General features: G+C 40.7%; 1 protein-coding gene across 1 annotated transcript; it reads right to left on the minus strand.

Annotated features, from left to right (window-relative positions):
- Positions 1-10,012: 10,012 nt before the first annotated feature.
- Positions 10,013-10,669, minus strand: LOC143542794 (uncharacterized). Its single transcript, XM_077035297.1, has one exon. It carries the CDS (start codon positions 10,667-10,669, stop codon positions 10,013-10,015), a length of 657 nt encoding a protein of 218 aa, XP_076891412.1.
- Positions 10,670-18,914: the final 8,245 nt, after the last annotated feature.

Raw genomic sequence — 18,914 nt, forward strand, 5'->3', positions numbered from 1 at the left:
TTGAAATTGAGAACCATGAGAACCATTATAGACCACAAAAAACTCAAAAATAAAAAAAATCATAAAATAAAAAAAAACACAAAAATGAAAAAAGTAAAAAAAACCAAAATTCTTATTTTAACATCCCGGTTTCATAAAAAAAACTCGATTTAGCCAAATTATATACACATATGTATAATATATATATATATGTACATTTACATGATTTTTTTATACACAAGTGTATAATTTAAGATAAATGACACTGTACATATGTGTATATTACGTAACTAAAGATTAAATAAAATTATACATATGTGTATAATACGACGTTTTTTTTTGTTTTTTTATTTATTTTTATTTTTTTAATGAAACTGGAATGAAATATAAGAATTTTGGTTTTTTTACTTTTTTAAAATTTTTGTTATTTTTTGTTTTATGATTTTTTTAAATATTTTTTCAAATGTGTTTTTAGTGGTCCAAAATGGTTCTCAAAGTTCTCAATTTGCAAAGGGTTCTCTTAGGATCCTTACCCTATATATATATATATTTTAGAACCGCTTTGAGTTTTAAGAACTCGAAAGAACTCAACGTAACAAAAAAAATTTTTGAATTTTTTTTACACATGTGTAATACGTAATGTAAGTAATGTACAAAAAATTATCATAATTTTTTACACACCGAATCGACTTTTTACACATGTGTAACTAAAGTTTAAACTTGTGTAATCAACAAAAATATTTAAAATACACTCCTGAGTCATTTTTTAATCAAATTTAATCCCAGCCACATATTGTAACTCATTTAATTAAATGTGTGGTCCAAAATTGAGTTCTTAAAGTTCTTTTAACTCATCAAGTTCTCAAAATATTCATCCTCTATATAAATACAGGATTGATTTCTTTTGAGAACCACTTTGAGTTTTAAAAACTCGAAAGAACTCAACGTAACAATTTTTTTTTCAGATTTTTTTTACACATGTGTAATACGTAAGTGTAAGTGATGCACAAAAAATTACGGTATTTTTTTACACACCGAATCGACTTTTTACACATGTGTAACTAACGTTTAAACTTGTGTAATTATCAAAAATAATTATTCTCTCTCCTGCTTCATTTTTTAATTAAATTTAATCTCAGCCACATATTTCATATCATTTAATTAAATGTGTGGTTCAAAATTGAGTTCTTAAAGTTCTTAAAACTCATCATGGTTCTCAAAATAACCCTCCCATATATATATATATATATATATATATATATATATATATATAACTCCTAAAATGTTTTCCTTATATTAAAGTTTTTAACTTGTTAAAATGCATGTACCTAAAAAAATTTCTAATTGGACAAAAAAATTTAAATGACACCATGATTTTTTTTATCAACTTAAGAGCTAATAGGGACTTGATGCAAATATTACTTTAATAGTTTGACACGTTAAAACTTTAATATACTAAAATTGGGTCGATTTTTTGTGTATGCTTATGATTTCTATATATTTATTGGAATATTATTTATGGCAAGCAGTTTTAAGTTTTTGTATCAACTATATATCTTCATTTCCTATAAACACATGTAATAAAAATACACGCTTGTGTAACATTGAACTTTTTCTAAAACAAAAGATGATCAAGCATCTGTCCGTACAGATATTAAAAGAAAGCTAGGATCGATATAAGGTGATGTAACAAACACATTATATTATATGTAATTAATATTTGCTTGGTGTGTGTGTGTTTGGGCATCTATTGTCCACACTTTTCTTTTCAAGTGGCGGCTATTCAACATGTCATTATCTTGTGCTAAGTAACTAGTTTCTCTTTTTAACGTTTATAACGAGACATGTTAGCGGTAAAATGATGTGTTTTAACCAAGTGATTGTATGTTCAAATCTTGTGAAGTATAGGTGTGATGATTTTAGAAGTGAAATGGGTATGTTAAAATGAACCGAAGCAAGTAGAGACTATATTTTGATTGAGAATTCAATTCAATTACACAGTAATTTGATTGATTATTCTATCATTATTATTGATCTTAAATATAATAATTCATTATAATATATCTCAATAAATACATGATGGTAAAAACTCATGGAGCAAACTCAATTTCGAGCACTAGTAATAAATGGGGTTTATTTAAGAAGTATTTAATGAACTTAAATTCTATATCGCTACTATACAAACAACGGTCCCATATACACCATCTCGACTGTTTTTAGATCGCTTCCGTCGGTCACTAAAACCAAGTTCAAGCTGAATTTTACGAAATTTTTTAACCAAAGTTTTTGCAAGAAAATTAAAACAAACGTCTTTTCAAATCAAATTAGAACTTGGCCCATGTCCCGATGCCAATAAACCCTAAATAATAATCTACTATATGTGTATGTTCAAATAGCTTAAATCGGAATTTATCAAAATAAATGAGTAATCACCGAAAAATAAATAATAAAATACTATATGCTCAAATAACTTAAATCTGGAAGAATAATTTTTCAAAATAAATGAGTAATTACAGAAAAATAAATAATAAAATACTATATGTTCAAATAGCTTAAATCGGGAAGAACAATTTTCCAGAATAAATGAGTAATTAGTTAATTACATAAAAGTGACAAAAACAGTAAAATATATAAATGAAAAGATTAGTGAAGTATTAAATAATTTGTAATCAAACTCACTTTAATTATATGTATTAAATACTTAATTGTAAAATACGTTTTCTTTATCATTTACTAATATATGAACAAAGTCAAGGATATAAGTAATTGAATTATATAGGCACAGATTTAGTTCTATAAACGTATCAAACAAACACAAACAAGGCAAGTTTATCTTCGTTCATTTATTTAACTTTATTCAAACAAATACAAACTCTTAAACGGGTGGATTCACAAGCCGATCAAGCACACTGAAAATATGAACGAAACTTGAAGAACCCAACGACAAAAAAACATAGTGAATGCGCATCATTCACTAGTCGTTCAAAAGTATCATTCAAGATAAGTTATACTGTACATATTACACAATAGGAACATAAGGGCGTTTGATTCATGATAAGGAGACAATGTTTGTAATACTTGTGGTCCTTAGAATTCTACAAGTAATGAACCCTCGTAACTACCAGAAGTCCAAAAGTCCAAAAGTACTAATAATAGGAAATCATGAATTAACACACCAGGATAGAAAATAAATAATAACAATGTTAAAAGACTTACTAACAGGGTTGTAAAACTTTGACTGGAAGTTCATTTATGTTTGCTCGTTTAATAAATGAATGAACATGAACAAATATTTTTTTTATTAGCTAAATAAACGAACACAAACAAATATGTGTCCTTACAATTGTGTTCATGAACATTCAATAAGTTGTTCGTTAACGTTCATTAATGTTTACTAATGTTTGTTTGTTTATGTATGCTCATTAAAGAGTTTTTTTTATATATTTTTTAATTACTTTGCAAATCTTATCATATAGATTTGAGCAAAATTACTAACTATAAACCAAAAATATATGAGTATTATGTGATTATTTTATATTCAAATCAACATAAGAATGTTAAAAAAAACACCAACACAAACTTCGTAGCCAGACTGAACCGTTGACACTGAACCTTATCGGTTAGCAAAATCAAATAATACATTGTTTGATGTTCACAAACAAGAAATTTTGTTCGGTTAGTGTTTGTGAACCATTTGTTTATCCGATAAAAGATTAACGGACAGACATGAACAAGGCTTTATCCGGTTTGATTTGGTTCGATTCGTTTACAAGCCTATTTATTAATGTTCAGTAACTATAAAAAAATCTAAGACTATTATATATAGAGAATTTTGACAGTCATACATACATGCGATAAAACAAAACTGTCATTTCCATTATAAATAGTAATTAAATGTATAGTGTAAATAAAAACAAAATATTTTGAAAGTAAAAAATGCAAGATGTAGAAGAGTATGTTGGTGTCCTACCACTTTTTAATTTTTATTACTCAGTACGTACGAGACCACAATTGCAGGACCAATTAATACTACGTACTCACAGACCAATAATTCATGATATAATTGGGATCTTCGTAATACGTACGACACCACAATTGCAGGACCAATTAATATTACGTACTCCATTACTATTCCCGAGGTGTCATGGAAAGTTACTTTGGGCTTCCATTATTTGCGCCATGCACTACGCCTTGCGTTAGTGGGTTATTGGCGCATAATGTTCCGCCTGGCGTATGCAATTAGCTTCATACTTAGCCGAATGGTGGGTTTCATACCCTACCTCTACAAGTCCCCCTAGTCCGTAGTCGTCCTTCTTCCAAGGAGTGGGGGCTGTGGACTTATCATGGGCTTTTGGTTTTCACCTTTTGTCCTTGTTGGTTCGGTTTATTTTCGTGGGTGTTCCCACATATTAGGCGGGTGATTTTGTTGATCTTAACCGTTGGTTGACGGTTGATTCACGCCGTGTCGTCCCTTTTGGCAGTCTACATTGGTTTTATCTTGAATCATCCCATGATTGCGCGTATTTCTGCGGGTGATTCATCCCTGATGGCGCCTGTTTTGGCGGGTGATTTTTATTAAATTATCCCATGATGGCGCCTGCTTTTGCGGGTGATTTATCTCAAATCATCCCATAACGTTGCCTGCTTTGGCGGGTGATTTTTATTGAATCATCCCATAATGGCGCCTGCTTTTGCGGGTGATTTATCTCAAATCATCCCATGATGTCGCCTGCTTTGGCGGGTGATTTTTATTGAATCATCCCCTGATGGAGCCTGTTTTTGGCGGGTGATTCGCGTTAAATCATCCCTTGGCGGAGCCTGTTTTGGCGGGTGATTTGCGTTAAATCATCCCATGATTGCACCTATTTTGGCGGGTGATTTATGTTAAATCATCTCATGATTGCGCCTATTTTGGCGGGTGATTTATGTTAAATAATCCCATGATTGTGCCTATTTTGGCGGATGATTTATGTTAAATCATCTCATGATTGCGCCATGATTGCGCCTATTTTGGCGGGTGATTTATGTTAAATCATCCCATGATTGCGCCTATTTTGGCGGGTGATTTATGTTAAATCATCCCATGATTTCGCCTATTTTGGCGTGTGATTTAAATCATCCCGTGATTGCGCCTATTTTTGCGGGTGATTTATGTTAAATCATCCCTTGGCGGAGCCAGTTTTGGCCAACACTTGCCTTCTTTGTTTCCTTCTATATGAATAACGTATGGTTTTGGCGTTGATGGGTGAATTAAATGCAAGTCAGTGAAGTGACTGCTGGACGTGACAGTTTGACGACGGTTGCTCTGCCCTGCAGGCTTTCTGCCTGTGTCAGGCGAGTGGGCGAGAATCCCGGTGACGCGCCCAGCTGTAACACATATCTTCTGTCACCCTATTATCGTGGAGTTTCCTGATTGGACCACGTGTTAAATATCCTTTTTGTATCCCTCCTCTCTCATTAACTGCGATTAGTATAAATAGAGGGAAGTTACACCATTAAGCATAATTTTCACCGTTTTCTTTCCTCTAAGCCTTCTTTATTTTATGGCTGAATCCTCCCAAACCTCTAAGAATAAGAAAAATAATAGCATGGAGTTCGTCGGTTGTCGTATGTCTTCCGATGACTTCAACAATGTGGTCAGGGTCTACAACATCGGCCCCGAGTATGAGCCTGAGTTGCCTGCCTCCGGCAAGACAGCTCGTGAGGCTCCCACCGGCAAGATTGCCGTGTATCGGGAGTATTTTTTTCTAGGTAATTTCCGATTGCCCCTTACCCGGTTCTTGGTGGACGTCTTGGATGTGTTTGGGCTGCATCTCAGCCAGATTCATCCATTCGGAATGGCTCGCCTTCGCCATTTCGAATATACCTGTCATTGTCTCGGTACCGACGGCTGACCGGTTATGTGCTTTCTACCGGTGGCGCTTCGCCCATGGGTGGTACAACTTGCATACTCGTCCAGGTGCCAAGGCTATTGCCTTAGATGCACCATCGAGTTTGCACGAGTGGAAGAGTGTGTTCTTCTACGTCTTTGCACGCGTGGTTCCACATCCCTTGTTCTTTACGGATGTGAAGGAGCTTCCTGAGCCGAAAGTGGCTCCTTATACCGGTTCTGACTGGTATAACACTCTAAAGGCTAGCCTCTCTCCAGTCCGTCATTATAAGGAGCGTGCGCTGGTGTTATTTGGCATGAGCCGAATTTGGGAAGATGTGGCATTCGTGCCTATTATTCTTAACGGCGGTCAAGGTTAGCAGCAGTTTTAATTTTTGTTCTCAAGTGTGAATTATTTCTGCGATGTTTTAACTTGATTTTCTTTCAGAGGTGGACGACTGTATGCTCCTCCTGCAGCCTGCGCCTGAGGGCGTCAAAGTGTTGGGGTGGAGGGAGTTAGGTCCCCGCGATGAGTCAATCCTTGCTTGGACCGCTCGAAACTTTGTGTTTCCTCTTCCTATTGGGCGATCACCTGCATCGCGACCGCTGCCGCCTCCTAGCTCTGTTGCTCTTCAGAGTAGTAGGTCCGACTATTTTTATTGTTTTGCTTTCTATCTGATCATCTTGCTAGTTTCTCGTTTTCTTTTTTAGGTAGAAGATCTAACGTTGTGCGCCTTCCTAAGTGTGGTGGTAGGGGCGTACAACGCGGTGCTGGGGAGACGGTTGCATCTCCGATAGAAGCCGCCGCACTAGACGCCGTGGATGATGTTGACGATGTCGTCATGATCTCCCACGTGCCTTTCTCGGATCCGGTGCCTTCTTCCGCATCATTGCTTGAGGCACTTAGTCTGAGTGCCAGCATGGTGTCTTCCCCAACCACCTTCGCGCAGGTTTCTGTTGGCTTCTCCTCGCCAACTTCTTCACAGCCTGTGGTTGCTGTGTCTGCACTGACAGCGGTTGCCACTCCAATTTGGTGGCGACTGATGTGGTTTCTGCAGCTGTAGCTTCTGGAACCGTTGTGGATACGAATTTCGTATCTACCGGTCCATCTTCTTCCTCTTTCTCTTCATTGGGTGGGGCGTTCACTGTTCCACACCATTTGGGTCCTACCCCTGTGATTAATGAAGATTATGAAGAGGTGTTCCGCCTCGTCAAGAAACCTCGTCTTGGCGGTTTTGTCAAGCGTGGTCTTGTTAAATCGTCAGGTATAATTTTTGCTACTCTTTCTATTGATTGAACTTGACCTTTTCTAAACTCATTTATTCTTTGCAGGCTTATTGGAGATTTCTTCATCGACTGTTTGTCCCGCGACCTCTAGCGTCGCATCTTCTCTGGCAGCCCTTTGTGCCAGTTTGCCGATGATAACAAGTGTTGGCGGCTTGTCTGAGGCTGGGCCTACTGTACAGATGCTGAGTTTGCCAATGATGGCGGGTGTGGTTGGCCCGTCTGAGGCCGAAACTATCGTGACGACTGTTCGTGCGTCAGCTGGACTAATTCCAGTTGTCTCGCTGCCAGCTTCGTCTGCGCAACCAATGAAGGCGATTGTAGACGAATCGCCTAAGGTTAGTCTTGACAGCGGGTCTGTTGCTGATTTTTTTAAGTCAAGACAGTCCTCACTAGACAACGTTTTAATTCTTGATGGTGATGAGGTTGTTCTGTCGCCTCCTTTTCGCCTTGGCGCGACGGTACAGGGTAAATTTTTCGAAATCCAAGGCAGTAGCAGCGGCGGGTTGAGTGGATGTCTGAGTGGGGGTGTCCTAGATGTAGATATGGACCCCCGCTACTCCATGGAAGCGAGCCAAGTTTTCCGCCCTCGCTGGAAGGTTAACTGTGGCGCCAATTTTGAGGATCCACTTGCTCTGAATTTTTGGAGTATGCGGTTCATCCCGGTGAGCGCATCGCTCGGAAGATCCAGCCCCGGAGTAGCTTATATTCTGATGATGCTTTTCACCAAGTTCAAGCTTTCTCTTGCTTTGCGGAGTTGCTGCGCGAAAACCGTGCCCTTCATGAGGATAAGATTGATGCCGGTGTTCGTATGAGAGAGATGGAATAATTGGTGAAAGATGCTGAAGCCGGCGCCTGGAAAGTGGGTAAAGAGTCGGCTGATCATCGCCAAGCTTTAAGCGATGTTGAAGCAAAATTGGTTAAGGCTGAAGCGGATCGCGCCGCCCGCTACAAGGAGTTTGAGGCTGCGTGCAAGAAATCTAACGCTGATCTTGCGGACGCACGCAGCCGCGCTGTTGCTGGCAAGGAGGCTTCTGCTCGACTCGAGAGTGAAAACGCTGATCTTCGCAGGCGTATTGAAGAGTTGGAGAATGAAGCCGCGGTTAGCAAGGCGGATGCTGGCAAGCTAGCTGACACGCTTGCTTCTAATGAGCAGGCCATTAAGGTTTTGACCTCTGAGCTCGCTGCCACCGCTGTCGTCCGCGATTGGTTGCTGAAGCATGCTATTTGCAAGGTATCGTCTTATTTTGATTGGTCTTCCTCTTTTCCCTTGTTATCTATGATTTTTTGTTCATTCCTTTCATGTCTTTCTTTGTTTAGGTTGCCCAACGCATAATTAGCGATGATGATTTGACGCGCTGTGTTGGAGCCCTTGTCAATGCTTCTCAACAGCTTGGTCATAAGGCCGTTTCCAGGATGGTATTGCGCATTTGCGCGATAACCTACCTCTTGAGGCCTATGCCCTTCATGCTATTGACGTAGGAAAGGAATATGCTGCTACTGAGACGGACTATGATTCCCTCACATCTCCTATTCTTTCGGAAGTTGCTCAGTATGCCAAGGAAGAGAATGGCGTGCAGCTGTTGAGGAGTTTGCTTGAGCCTTCGCATGCTGGTCCTTCCGCCGCTCCAGCTGGCGACCAAGAAGACACTTCCGTCGTTGATTCTGGGATGAGTGTCAACGACATAGATTAGGTATTTTGTTTTTGTTATTCTCTTTTTTTTTGTACGCGGGCGTAGGTGCTCGCTTGTAAATTTTCTTATGGAAAAGTTTGTTTTGTGAAATGCGGAGTATCGTTTCCATTCAAGTTTGACCCTTGGCCTGTTTTTACAATTGGAATCTATTTACATATAACACTTTCGCAATTGCGCTGCATTCCATGTTCTAAGAATCGTTGAGCCATCGAGATGAATCAGAGTGTAGGCGCCTTTTCCTAATACTTTCTTGATCTGGTATGGGCCTTCCCAAGATGGAGCTAGTTTGCCTTGTGGTTGCGCTCTTGATGCCTCGTTGTTGCGAAGAATGTAATCTCCGACGTTGAACTCACATATTTTCACCTTGGCGTTGTAATACTTTTGTAGCTGGCGCTTGTAATTTTGTTCTCTTATTGCCGCCAACTCTCGTCGTTCTTCGAGAAGCATTAGGTCTAACTTCCTTTCAGCTTCGTTATCTTTTGGTAGTGTGACTCTTGGTGAAGGAACGCCGACTTCGGCGGGGATCACTGCTTCGGTACCATAGGTTAGGCTAAACAGCGTTTCTGCATTGCTTGTGTTTTTATGCGTTCTTATTGCCCATAGTACATGAGGCAATTGATCAACCCATCCTGACTTGTGATTTTCCAACCTTTTTCCGACGACGATTGTTCTGTTGGCGCGCTCCACTTCACCAATCCCTTGTGGGTGAGCCACGGAGGTAAACGTCTGCGTGACGTTGAGCTCTTTTAACCATTTTTGGATATGTTGGTCAGCAAACAGTGTCCCGTTGTCGCTGACCAAATTCATCGATAATCCAAAGCGATATATTATAAATTCCCAGATGAATTTCTTGATGCTGGTTGCATTAATTGTTGCTACCCGGCTTTGCTTCGATCCACTTTGTGAAGTAATCGATCGCGACTATCAGAAATTTGACGCGGCCTAGCGCCTCTGGAAATGGTCCGGTTATATCAAGTGCCCATTTCTGAAATGGCCAAGAAGATGTCACCGGTATCATGTCGTTTTTTGGTCGCAGGGTGTTTGGTGCGTGGCGCTGACAGGCGTTGCATTTTCTCAATTCTTTTTCAGCGTCAACATGCATGCCTGGCCAATAGTATCCTGTATTCATGATTTTTGCCACCACCATCCTCGGACCTGCGTGTACGCCGCAAATTCCTTCATGAATTTATCTGAGCAGATAATTTGCGTCTTGCGTGTCTACGCATCTGAGGAGTGGGCCCAAGTATGATCGCCTATAAAGGATATCTCCTTGGATTGTGTAATTCAACGCTTTATGGCGGATCTTCCGCGCATCTGATTTCTTTTCTGGTAAGATACCTCTCGCGAGGTAATTAATGATTGGTGTCATCCAACTGTTTCCCGTTTCTGAGCAAACGAGGATTTCTCTGTTCATTATCGAAGGTGCTGCCAGGACTTCGACGCGGACATCCTTTGCAAGGTGTTCAAATCCAACGGCTGCGAGTTTGCTTAGAGCATCACCTTCTTTGTTCCCGCTTCTAATGATGTGTTTTACCTTGCATGTGGCAAAAGTTGCCATTAGCGCTTTAGCTTGCGCCAGGTACGATGCCATCTTGTCGTATTTCGCGTCATATGACCCTTCAATTTGGTTGGCCGCTAACATTGAGTCTACATGTGCTTCCAAATGGCGGGCCCCTAGCTTTTTAGCGATTCTCAATCCTGCCAACAATGCATCATACTCCGCCTCATTGTTTGTGCTTTTGAACTCTAGGCGTAATACGTAGGTAAAATGTTGCCCTTCTGGGTTGGTTATCTTTAGGCCCGCTCCCGCGCCTTCGTCGTTGGAAGCTCCGTCTGTGAACATTTTCCAGACTTCATCATGTTTTTGATCTATGGGGGCTTCGATCTCTCTTTTACAATCTTCTTCCTTTTCTTGAGGGATTTCTGCGATGAAATCCGCCAAAACCTGGCCTTTGATTGCTGGCCTTGGTTTGTACTAAATGGCATATTCTCCTAATTCTATTGCCCATTTAGCAAGCCTCCATGACAGTTCTGGCTTGCTCAGTACATTTTGCAAGCGAAAGTTGGTTAGAACATGTATTGGGTGGCCCTGGAAGTATCTTCTTAAACGTCGCGCTGTCTGGACCAAGGATAAGACTAACTTTTCCAAGGTGGAGTACCATGTTTCTGCATCCGCCAGAGTTCGGCTTATGTAATAAATGGGCGTTTGAATGCCGTCTCTTTCCACCATCAAGACTGCTCTGACTGTTTTTTCTGATGCTGCTAAGTATACTATTAATGGTTCTCCAGCTTTGGGCGCTGTGAGTGTTGGCAGCACTTCCAGGCGTGACTTGATTTCTTGGAACGTTGTTTCTGCTTCCTCCGTCCATCGGAACTGAGACTTCTTGAGGCAATTTCTCAAGGTTGAGACGAATGGGAATGATTTTTCAGCGTGACTAGACAAAAACCTATTCAACGCGACTAACCGGCCATTGAGCGTTTGCACTTGTTTGATCGATTTTGGCGATGGCATTTTTCGCACGGCTTCCAATTTTTCTGGATTGGCTTTGAAGCCACCATTTGTCACGATTACTCCTAGGAATTTTCCTTCTTCCATGCCGAAGGAACATTTTCCTGGGTTGAGCTTCATGCTAATTGACCTTAGATTTTTAATGTTTCCTCTATGTCCTTTAACATGGTTTCTTCAGTTTTGCTTTTAATGACGAGATCATCCATGTAGACTTCCAAATTCCTCCCAATTTGAGGTTTAAACTCTTTGTCCATCAACCTTTGGTACGTAGACCCGGCGTTCTTGAGGCCACACGGCATCATTTTGTAACAATATGTTCCGCTGTTTGTTCTGAACGCCGTTTTGTCTTGGTCTTTTATCGCCATATGGATCTGATGGTACCCTTTGTTAGCATCTAGAAAGCACTTGTACTGAAAGGGTACCAGTGCGTCAACTTTAAGGTCGATTTCTGGCAAAGGGTAGCAATCTTTTGGGCACGCCTTGTTTAGGTTTTTGAAGTCGATACACATGCGCCATTGACCATTCGCCTTGGGTACCATTACCGGGTTTGCTACCCAAGTTTGGTACTGAATTTCTCTGATTATACCTGCATCGATTAGTTGTTGGACCTGCTCATCACAGGCTCTCGCCTGTTCTGGCCCCATCTTTCTTCGCTTTTGTACCACCGGGACGAAATTTGGGTTAACTTTTAACCAATGTTCCGCCTTGTTTCTTGGGACTCCCGTCATATCCGCTGGGGTCCAAGCGAAGACATCGATATTTTTGAGTAATAAGGTTTTGAGCGCCCTACGCGCTCCTTCTGAGATGTTTGGGCCAATGGTTATACTTTGCTCTGGGAATTTCTTGTTGAGCGCCCACTTTTCCGCTTCTCTAATGTTCGTTTTTTGCACTTTTGGCGCTTTCCTTTCCGCCATGTTGCATTCTTTGTTGGCGTGGATCATCGCTATCCCGGTCGGGGTTGGTACTCCGATTATCCCATGTGCTGTTGACGGGGTGGCGTTGAAGTCACCAATGGCTTCTCTTCCCAAGATTATATCGTATTGTGGGTGAGAAGTTTCCATTACTAGGAAATCAACCTCTTCTGTTCGGGAGTGGAGGCCATCTCTCAGCTCGACTGGGAATGTCAGCTGTCCCAATTGGTATGCGATACTTTGGTTGAACCCTGTGATTGGAGCGTTCACTGCTGTTAACCGGCGTTTGTCTTCTTCGTCTACCAGGTCGAAACACTGGTGGTACATGATATTGGACGTTGCCCCTGTCTCAACAAAGAAGTGCGACGTCCTGTAATTACCGAAAACGGCTGTGATTACTAGGGGTGCCTTTTTGTTTGCACCTCCTCTGACTCTTGGAAAGATGAATTGTTCCTCCTTCCATGGCGCCCATTCTGTCCTCCTTTTCTTGCTCTGAACGTTGCTCGAGATCATATTAGCGTGTAGATCTTTGATCTTCTTTTCGGGTCTTCTGCTATCTCTTGGAAGTGGCTGTCTGTACTTCCCTCGTATGTTTCTGACAAGGTGATCAAGTTTGCCATTTTTGACACATTCTTCGATCGCGTCTTTCAAATTGATACACTGATTTGTCGTGTGGCCATGTTGCTCATGTAAGTCGCAATAACTTTTCATATATGTGCTTGGCCCCTGTTTGACTGGTGCCGGCTTTTCAGCTGGATTCCTTCGTTATACATTATATGGGCTGGGCTTCTTGTCAGCGGGGTCCATCTGGATCCGTTCGTTTGGGGCGTACTCGATTGACCTTTTTGTCTTGCTTTGGATGGATCGAATGTGGACTCACTTTCGCTGTTTAACCTCGACAATACGGAGGACATTCTTTTGCCCTGGCGGGCCCTATTAATGTCGTTCCTAGCATCGTTCTTTTCTAGTTCTTTTCCCAAACTTTTTTCCGCACGCGCGTATCTCTTGGCCGCGGTCATAACATCGTCCCATCGCTGCGGCATGCCATCTCTACCCGTAAGGTTCCGTATGAGATCGTCGCACTTTACGTTTTGGCGAAAGGCTGCCCGCAGAAGTTCTTCGCTTACGCCGCCGATGTTCAGGCCTTCCTGGTTGAATCTAGTGATGAAGTTTTCAAGCGTTTCGTTATCCTTTCTGATGACATTCAGAATATCTGCTGGGTCACTGATGTGTCGCCGTTGCTGGCTAAACTGTTGAGTGAACTTTTTTGTTAGGTCTTCCCAGCTTGTGATTTGGTTATCCGGTAATCTTTCGAACCATGCTCTAGCGGCTCCTACTAGGGTTAGTGTGAAGATATGGCACCATAACGGCATGGTCCACCCTGATACTAACCCCGCAGCTGTGAAGGCTTGTAAGTGATCGTCTGGATCTGAGATACCATCATATTGACCCACCGTTGGCGGGATTTCGGGGTTTTCTGGTAGTTAGGCTTCGGCTATTCTTGCCACGAACTTTAATTTTCCCGCCGATGTTATTGGCCGGTATGGTTTGGAAAAATCTACCGCCGCTTCTGGGTGGTATTTTACTAACTTTCTGGCCTTTGGTCCTTTCCAGCTCTCTTCATAGTCAGGGTTGTCTAGGCGTGAGTCTGCCTTTTGGTTCGACCTTTGGGATTTCTCTCATGCTTTGCTGTTTTGCTTAGCAGGAGGCGTTTTGGCGAATGGTGTTTTCACCTGAGCCGGCGTAGAGTTTTCTTCAGATTCTTCTTCGTTGCTACTAGAATCTGTCTCAAACAGTGATCTAGGTTTCACAATGGATGTCATTTTTTCTTATACTTTGTCTCTCAACTTTTGTTGTTCAACCTCGAGCCACGCCATGATGTCCGGCGGCATGGATGCTTTGGAACGCGCTTTTGTTTGCTGCTTATCTGTCATGGTAGGGTGAACGGTGGAGGCATTAAGGAGACCTCCATCCGTATTTTCTACGTCCAGATTTTCGATGTTTCCCTCTAGGTTGGTTTTTTGGCCAACCTCCTTTGGTGTAGTCTTGCCACTCATCTGAGCCAAGAACGGAGTGAGTTACTGTTCTAGCTTTATGCACGGATGGCGCCAATAAATAAACACGAATCCACCCCTCAAGGTCTAACACGTTAGTCCGAGGGTAATGGCTAAGTATTCTACACGATGGGTTATAAAACCTTTTTGGCGCAGACAAGTGTATCCTGCAAAATAGAACACCGTGAGCTCGTTACGAGGAAAGGGGGATTCTCTCGTAACCACCCTCCGGCGTGAGAATCAGTATTTGATAATACGAGGTAGTATAATTTGATAGTGATGGTAAGAGAGAGTCTGTCCTCTACCATTTGGAGGTTTACTGGTATTTATAGCCGGAGGAGAGAGAGTGTGACCACCCACCTTGTCAGGTTCTCCACCAATAATATTCCCCACTCGTGTGGTCGTGGTGGTTGGTGGGAGTTGGTGGGCATCATGGCCTTGTTTATATCATCCTTTATGTGTTGTTCAATCCCCATTGGTTTGGTGTTTATCCCTAGGTGGTTACCATCTTTTTGTCCCATGCTGGTGGGACATTTCCATTACTATTCCCGAGGTATCAGGGAAAGTTACTTTGGGCTTCCATTATTTGCGCCATGCACTACGCCTTGCGTTAGTGGGTTATTGGCGCATAATGTTCCGCCTGGCGTATGCAATTAGCTTCATACTTAGCCGAATGGTGGGTTTCATACCCTACCTCTACATTTATAAAGAGAGAACAAAATATTATAAGTGGTATTTCTTTATTTTATATTTATGTGTGAATATATATATATGTTGTTTCAAGGTTCACTTTTTATACTTATTTCGAAATCATCTATGGTGTCTAAACTTAAAAATGAAATGTTGTTTTAACGATTTAGAAGACGATGGGAATTCGGAAAGATTTTAGTTTACAAATACATTTCTCACTAAAGAAGAGTTTGAACAATAAGAACGGGTTACGGTAGAAATAGGTGAACTTTTGGGTTTTAGGGTCACATGTAAAGAGGAACAGATCAGGGCTCTGTTCATTGCAGAATGAGAACGGTAACAAATGAATGTTATGAGGTATAGCATAAGAGGGATAGGTGACGAAAAGAAAGCTTAATATTTTAAAAATCAAAGTAAAAGATCAACTTTGGATTGAAAGAGTTAGTGTATGTTTAATTTTGTGAACTTTAGTCTGGGCTTGGTTTTATTCTTTGGGGTTCTTTTTATTTGTAATTTTTTTGAGCTTATGGCTACTGGCTAGGAGGTTCCTGTTTTCATTTTTATAAATCCGGCCTTAAAAAAACATATTTAGAAAACTAATAGTAGTTAAAGATTAATATTAAATGGTAAATAAATGTTTATTTAGAAACGTCAATTTGTTTAATATTATCATGGATTATTTATCATGCATATATATTAGGCTATGTGTAGTGGGCGCCGATTAGGACGATTTTTGGGCACGAAGGGGCGCGAACATCGCCCCCTAGGCGATTTGGGGCGGTGGCGAGGTGATATTATCGCCTACAAGAAGAATTATTATTATATTATATGTATGTGTGTGTATATATATGTATATATGTTGTGTGTGTGTATATATATATGTATATGTATATATGTTGTGTGTGTGATATACATATATACATATATATATATATATATATATATTTATATATATATATACATGTATATGTATATGTATATATGTTGTGTGTGTATATATATGTATATGTATATGTATATGTATATATGTTGTGTGTGTGTGTATATCAATGTTGTAAAAGTAGGTCTACAAGGCCGAGTACTCTCCGAGTACTCGCTACAAGGTATGGTGCCGAGGGGAGTTTCTTTAACTTCGCCTAGTTACTAAAAATTGGTCAAAGGTGGTCAATATTAGCCTGAATCACATCTAGTCGGTTAACTTCGGTCTATTTTGACTTAAAAAATATAACATAATTCGTATTTCTATAATATTAAAGAACGAATATCATTATTTTTAATTAATGAATAACACTTTTTAGAATAATTTAGTGTTTAAAAATGTATTTCTCTTATTTATATTGATAATCATTTATTTTGTTATAAATATTAGTAAACTTATGATATTTAAATATATATGTATTACCCAAAATCTAATTTTCTTTATATTTATCATGTCCGAGTACTCTCCGAGTACTCCCTCCAAGGGGGGCGGCCGCCTAGGGACCGCCTAGCGACTTTTGCAACATTGGTATATATATGTATATGCAAAATGAATCCTAGAAACAACCCGAAACAACCGAACCACCCATTCTCTCATTTCGGTCAACACCATGGCTCGCAAAACTAACCGAACATGAACTTACAATGGAACCCGATGAACCTAAACTAACCGAGCTATCCGTTTCAGTTTCCCGACCCGAACCTAAACATGTACGCCAACCGAGCTATATGTTCTTTTTATATTTTTAGTTATATATATATTTTTTAGTTATGTTTTTTTTGTCTTTCCTTTTAATTTTAATGCATTTTTATTTTATTATTTAAATAAATTAGTTTTATTTGATTAGTTTAATTATAAAAAGAAAATAATAAAAAAAAGATACTGTGGGCTCAACTTGTAGCCCCTACACCATTACACCCTAAAAACAAATTCGCCCCTTTTGCTGACTGGATGCCACGTGTCACAATTCGCCCCCATTTGTAGCCCCTCCACTACACATAGCCTTAGAATCAACGAAATTCATATGAACCAAAATTAACTAAATGGAATGTATTTAATCAAACTTGGTGGCTTAGTTTTGTGAATTTGAGTTTGACATAAACTTTGAGTAAATTTAGGCCCTACGTTTGTGATTAGGTTTTTACGTACACATTGGGTTGATATACAAACAATTTGGTCGTTGCACTCAAACAAGGGAAAGCCAAGTTTCTGCCATAGTGATCGATCGAGCAAGAACAAATCAAAAGTTGTTTTGATTGTAATTTGTGGGCATTCGACTAGCACCTCATGGACCAGGTTGTTGTAGTTTGTGAAATTAATGTGAACCGTTAGTCGGATGTCATCAACTACCATGGGTCAGGAGGGGTTCCGCCCCCATCCCATGGTTTTTGGGCTCAAAACTTCTAAATATAACCCATATAATTTCGATAAATATAACCCGTATATATGTAGTAATAATTTTGGACTCAGAAGTGGTAATATATGATTTTTGATAAACCAAACCAATAAAAAAGAACTCTTTTTTTTTTTTTAGATTTATGGTCTTTATTTGGTGATTTTTTTAGGTTTTTTTAACGTGTAAGAAGTTAATATTAATTTATAATATCTTCGCCACCCCCCACCCCCACCCCACCAATGATGAAGTTCAAGTTCTGTATTGTCCACTACGTCAACTAGATTTTAGGTGTTACTCTATGAAGAAACACTAAGTGACCCGGGGCAGATTACGGATAATCTGGGGGTTAAGTAATGTTTCCCACGAGGATGAGGTCCAGCAGAGAAGGTTGTTCTTCAGGTGACATGCAAAACAGACACCGTAAGCTCGTCACTGAGAAGGGGGGGTTCCTCCTTGTGACTACCCTCCGGCGTGAGAATCAGACTAGATTGCTCTGAATATAAGTGTATATTAAGAGATTGCTAGATAAGATAACGAGATATCAGATGATGTCCTTACCATTCCAAGGTGTTGGAGTATTTATAGCCGAAGGTAGGTTTCCTAGAAGGTACAGCCGGCTGAATAGTATTCCTGTTCTACCAACAGTGGACTACGCACAGGCCATGCTGGTTGGTGGATAGACTACGGCCGACAGTAACAAGGTCGGCTGTACACTGTTCCTTTATTGCCGGCTATGCACTGTTCCACCAACTGTAGGCTGCGCACGTCCCATAGTAAGGGTTGGTGAGTTGGCAGCGGCTAATAGTGAAACAGTACTAGAGGGTGCTCCTCGCACTGTTGTCGGTGAGCTGTCACCCTGTGATTGGTTCATGGGCTGTTCTGGTCAGATCGTCTGTTCTGCCCATACCTTAGTAGGTATAGTACAAAAGATCTTCCAGAAGCATGCGGACTGGCTCATTTAGGCGGGAGTATTCCCGCCTTGCTCATTCCTTCATGTGACCACTGAAGTAGCTAGTGCCTTGTGCGTGTAGCCTTGCTGTCAGTGCGGGTAGCCTTCCCTGATGGCTTGTATCCGCAACTGCGGGAACAAGCGGGGTACTTCACCATTGGGAGGCTTTCCCTGCGGGTACAGCTGGCGTACTGCGCGTAAGGTTTTCTCTGAGCATGGTGGGTCCTGCGGAAGCAGTTGGTCGTTGCGCAGACGTCCCTGTTCAAGGTGAGTCTTGCGGGTCCAACTGGGCTCTGCTGGGACCTACCTCTTCAAGTCCCCCCAGTCCAATGTTCTTCTCATGAATTATTAATAAGTGAGGTGAACTTTTGGACTAGCAAGGGGTTTTGAAAAGGGTTTTTAGTTTTAAGGTTTTCCGTGGGGATTCTTCCCGCGGTTTTGCTGATGTCACGCAGAAATTCCCGACTTTTCTGCTTGATCTTTGGGTATGAAGCGGGTAGGTCTGTAACCTCCTCGCAAGTCAGGAGCGTTGAGTCCCACTTGTGTGGATTCTCCATGGGGTTTTGGTAGTTTTCAACATAGTGATCAATTATGCTAAAA

The sequence above is a fragment of the Bidens hawaiensis genome, unplaced genomic scaffold, assembly GCF_021521415.1.
Source record: "Bidens hawaiensis isolate Kalapana, Puna unplaced genomic scaffold, B.hawaiensis_p1.1 tig00012997_1, whole genome shotgun sequence".
Classification (NCBI taxonomy): Eukaryota; Viridiplantae; Streptophyta; class Magnoliopsida; order Asterales; family Asteraceae; genus Bidens; species Bidens hawaiensis.